This window comes from Vanellus vanellus, assembly GCF_965231255.1.
Source record: "Vanellus vanellus genome assembly, contig: HAP1_SCAFFOLD_53, whole genome shotgun sequence".
Classification (NCBI taxonomy): domain Eukaryota; kingdom Metazoa; phylum Chordata; class Aves; order Charadriiformes; family Charadriidae; genus Vanellus; species Vanellus vanellus.
In genome coordinates, this window is record NW_028128477.1 from 1,316,198 (window position 1) to 1,320,523 (window position 4,326).

A 4,326-nucleotide genomic window follows, 5' to 3' on the forward strand; every position below is an offset into this window, starting at 1 on the left:
GACCTTCAAAAGTCGGGATACACATTTGGCAAAGGCCACCTGGTTAGGGAACATTTGAGGATCTGAATATGTTCGGGAAGACAGTCTGGGTTATTCCTGACACAAGCAAAGGCAAAACTATCTGTGGGATAGCTTTTTTGTAAGGCCCTGAGTGCACTTGGTGGGTGATGCGGGAGGATGGGGATGATCGATGTGTTCCTCAAGGGGATCTGATTTTGGTGAGAACAGCCGATGAATCAAATGATATGATATTTATTGCTAAATTACCACTATATGTCATCACTGATACGGTTGCTATATGCTCTATCTCTGGCATTGCAGTGAAAGTGACCTAAATTAATGAAGAATGAACTTTGATGAAACTGAGCAAAGTGCAGAAGTGATGGAACCAGAAGTGGCTGCAGCAACTGGCACCCGGGAATTGTCTTGAGATCGACATCTTCAACCCACAGATGATGGGCATGGGCCATGCCGGCTGCACCAGCTGCGAGCTCCAGATGCAGCACGCAACAATTCAACACCACACACCACGTCTCCTGCCGAGAAAGACAGTTACAACAGATGGAGCCCAAAGTCATGGACTAAATGAACTCAAGGGACATTTCAGTGGGATGGGCCATGGACTAAGGGAATGATATCTGTGTGCATATATACATATATGAAAGACAGGAAAATGGTGGTGATTTATGGAAAGTGTAAGACCTGGGCATGAGGTAGATGGTATAGAATAAGGGGCGGACGCTGTCCTGGTTTTGCCTGGGATAGAGTTAATATCCTTCCTGGTAGCTGCTGTGTTTTGGATTGACTTTGAGAATAACATTGCTAACACATATTGTTTTAGTTGTTGCTGAGTGATGCTTATATTGTCACGGACTTTTTCAACTTCCTGTGGAAGGTGGGGGGCCACAGACAAGACAAGCTGGCCAAAGGAATGTTCCATCCCATAGTTGTCATGCTCAGTATATAAATGGGAGTTAGCAGGGTGGCGGGGATCGGTGATCACATCTCCGGACAGGCTGGGGAGTTAATCATTGGGAAGTGTCAGCAATTTGTGTTGCATCACTTTATTTTGTTTATTATTATTATTATTAGTAGTAGTAATAATATCTTTTCTGTTACTGTTCTTTTAAACAATATTTATCTCAGCCCATGTCTTCTTTTTCTCTTTCTCCCTTTTCTCCCTATTCTACCTGGGACATCCCATTTCATTTAAGAGCTGTTATCTGACCAGCTACATCTGACTCAGTGTTGTGCAAGGGTCAGACCCAGTAGGATCAAGCCTCAAAAAAAGTAGTATAAACCCATAAAAATATCAATAAGCAGGATTATCACAAGAGAAAAATTCAGGATCGTGGTCTAAGATAAACTCTGGGCAATGTGCGGAGAAGAGGCGGTAGGTTATTGTCGGTGAAACAGCGTCCATTGGGCCTGTTTCCGCAGGGCATCCTTGAGCTCCCGGTTCCTTATGCTGTAGATGAGGGGGTACACTGCTGGAGGCACCACCGAGTACAACACTGCCACCACCAGGTCGAGAGATGGGGAGGAGATGGAGGGGGGCTTCAGATGGGCAAACACTGCAGTGCTGATAAAGAGGGAGACCACGGCCAGGTGAGGGACACACGTGGAAAAGGCTTTGTACCGTCCCTGCTCGGAGGGGATCCTCAGCACAGCCCTCATGATCTGCACATAGGACACCACAATGAAAACAAAACACGCCAATGCTAAACAGACACCAACCACAAGAAGCCCAGCTTCCCTGAGGTAGGAGTGTGAGCAGGAGAGCTTGAGGATGTGCGGGACTTCACAGAAAAACTGGTCCACGACATTGCCCTGGCAGAGGGGGAGTGAAAATGTATTGGCCGTGTGCAGGAGAGAATTGAGAAACCCACTGCCCCAGGCAGCTGCTGCCATGCGGACACAAGCTCTGCTGCCCAGGAGGGTCCCGTAGTGCAGGGGATGGCAGATGGCAACGTAGCAGTCATAGGCCATGATGGTGAGGAGAAAATACTCAGCTGAAATAAAAATGAGAAAGAAAAAGAGCTGGACAGCACATCCTGCATAGGAGATGGCCCTGGTGTTCCAGAGGGAGTTTACCATGGCTTTGGGGAGCGTGGTGGAGATGGAGCCCAGGTCAAGAACAGAGAGGTTGAGGAGGAAGAAGTACATGGGGGTGTGGAGGCGGTGGTCGCAGGTGATGGCGGTGATGATGAGGCCGTTTCCCAGGAGGGCAGCCAGGTAGATGCCCAGGAAGAGCCCGAAGGTCAAGAGCTGCAGCTCCCGTGTGTCTGCCAATGCCAGGAGGATGAAGTGGGTGATGGAGCTGCTGTTGGACATTTGCTGCCTCTGGGCAGGGGGACCTGTCCAAGGAGGAAAAGGCAGTGACAAACTGGGAGAGACTTCTCTGAGGAAATCCCAATGCCATTCCTCACAGAAATCCCCCTCCCACAGCTGAATGAGGAATGACCCAGCTCATTCCCAACCCCACAAACTCAGTGACACTCTCTCTTATCAGGTAAAATACTGCTTCGACACCTACTTTCCATGAGGGCACCTCTGGGGCAGGAGTCAGAGGCAGAGTCAGAGGCAGAAGAGAAGCTGACCCGCACCCCCTCCCAACTCCTGAGATGCAGAGTTCAACAGAGGGGTGGGGAAACGAGGAGAAACACGTCTGTGCTCTGAAAAAATGAAGCGAGGAGAGGGAGTCAGGCAGGCGTGCAGTGAATCCTTCTCCTCAGTGACAGTGTCTCCAGACAGAGACACTGCATGGCACTTGCTTTTATGTTGTGCATCACTTGTAGGACAATCACACATCTCCTTGACTGGAGGTGCAGCTGCTGAGAAGGCATCTTGGGCTCTGGACCCTTTGGCTGTGGGGCAGGCGGGAGAGGAGAGCAGAGGCTTCCTGCGGAGAAGTTGTCTGAAGTTCAGGGGGTGGCCGGAGGTGCCAGGATCATCCTGCCTGGGCACTTCTGGCAGGAGCTCCCTCTCTGTCCCTGCCTATGTCTGGGCTGCCAGGAGCTGCCCCTGCCTGGAGCTGCTTCTCTGCCCCCGGGTCTCCTCCCTGCCAGTGCCCCAGAGCCCATCCCACCTGCTGTGTGTACAGCTCTGCCCTGCAGACCCCTCCTGGCAGCACAGTGGTGCCCGGGGGCATCTCTGGGTGTGCGGGGGCTCAGGAGCAGCTCAGGGAAGTACTATCGAGAACGGAGGTCTCTGTGCCTTCTCCACAAAGGAGAAATCCATTCCCACCTCCCACTGCCCACCCAGCAGCTGAGAGGAGAAATCCCACAGCACAGACTTGTTCCCTTTCAGGGGAAAGGTGCCTCGATGTCCTTCTTCAAAACGGGCCCTCTGCTAATGTCCTGGGGTGATGTGGATCTGGAGCAGCCCTGACCCACACAGGTCCATCTCAGCAACAGAAGGCATCTGCCTTGCTGGCAGTCACTCCTTCCACCCACTGCTTCTCCCCACAGAAGATCCGTGGGAGCTCCCCGGGCAGGCGCAGAGCTGACCCTGGCAGGCGGCAGAGTCCCTGCCCCGGCACACAGCCCTTGGGTGCAGGGACCCTGATGGCAAGGACAGCCCTGCCCACCCCTGCCTGCACACCCCTACGCACACCTCCACAACCATCCCCAGCAGAAGGCAGCCCTCGGGCCCTGTCCCTCTCACCGGGCAGCAGGGAAGCCCTGCTCTGGAGCACATCCTCCTCCTCTACAGCACAGAAACTGAGAGAGTCCTCCTGACAGAGCCCAGCAGCTCTCAGATGGACCAGCTTGAGGAGATCCCTCCAGGAACTGGAGCTGCATTGCCCGGCACCCTGAGACTTACCACGCAGAGGGCGGTGAAGATTTCTGCCCCAGTGAGCTCTCAGCACCCCCTACTCCAGACTGCCTTTAAGCTCTCCCTGCCTCGCAGGTCTCCCCTCTCTGCCTGCAGGCAGTGCCCCCAGCCCTGCTCCTGGGCAGAGCTGGCTCTCTGCAGCGCTGCCCGCTTGCCAGGAGCTCCCTCCGGCCCAGCAGCCCGGCCCAGCTCAGCAGCAGAGGACCAGCCCACGGTGGCACTGCCTCTGTCCCCTCTGGGCTCCCTGGAGGTGTCCCTGGGGCTCCAGGGGATCCGCCTGTGAAAAAGGCTGATGCAATCTCTCATGTTCCCTCCCTCAGCTGTGCAGAGACACTTACTTTCAGCAGTGTTATTTCTCCCAGCAGAAGAAGTGCTGGGCATGAGCACCCCGTCTTCTTGTCCCAGCAGTAGCACACACGGGTTCTTGGACTCTTGGTACCAGGAATCCTTATGGCAAGTCACCGCTTGCCTGGTGCCACAGCTGGGGGG

General features: G+C 53.9%; 1 protein-coding gene across 1 annotated transcript; it reads right to left on the minus strand.

Annotated features, from left to right (window-relative positions):
* Window positions 1–974: 974 nt before the first annotated feature.
* On the minus strand, window positions 975–2,220 carry LOC309684378 (olfactory receptor 14L1-like; the record flags this gene model as incomplete). The annotated part of the gene is made up of 3 exons (XM_082500302.1): window positions 975–1,016; window positions 1,504–1,671; window positions 2,122–2,220. Coding segments are annotated over 3 exons (309 nt in total), but the record flags the coding sequence as incomplete, so codon positions are not given.
* Window positions 2,221–4,326: the final 2,106 nt, after the last annotated feature.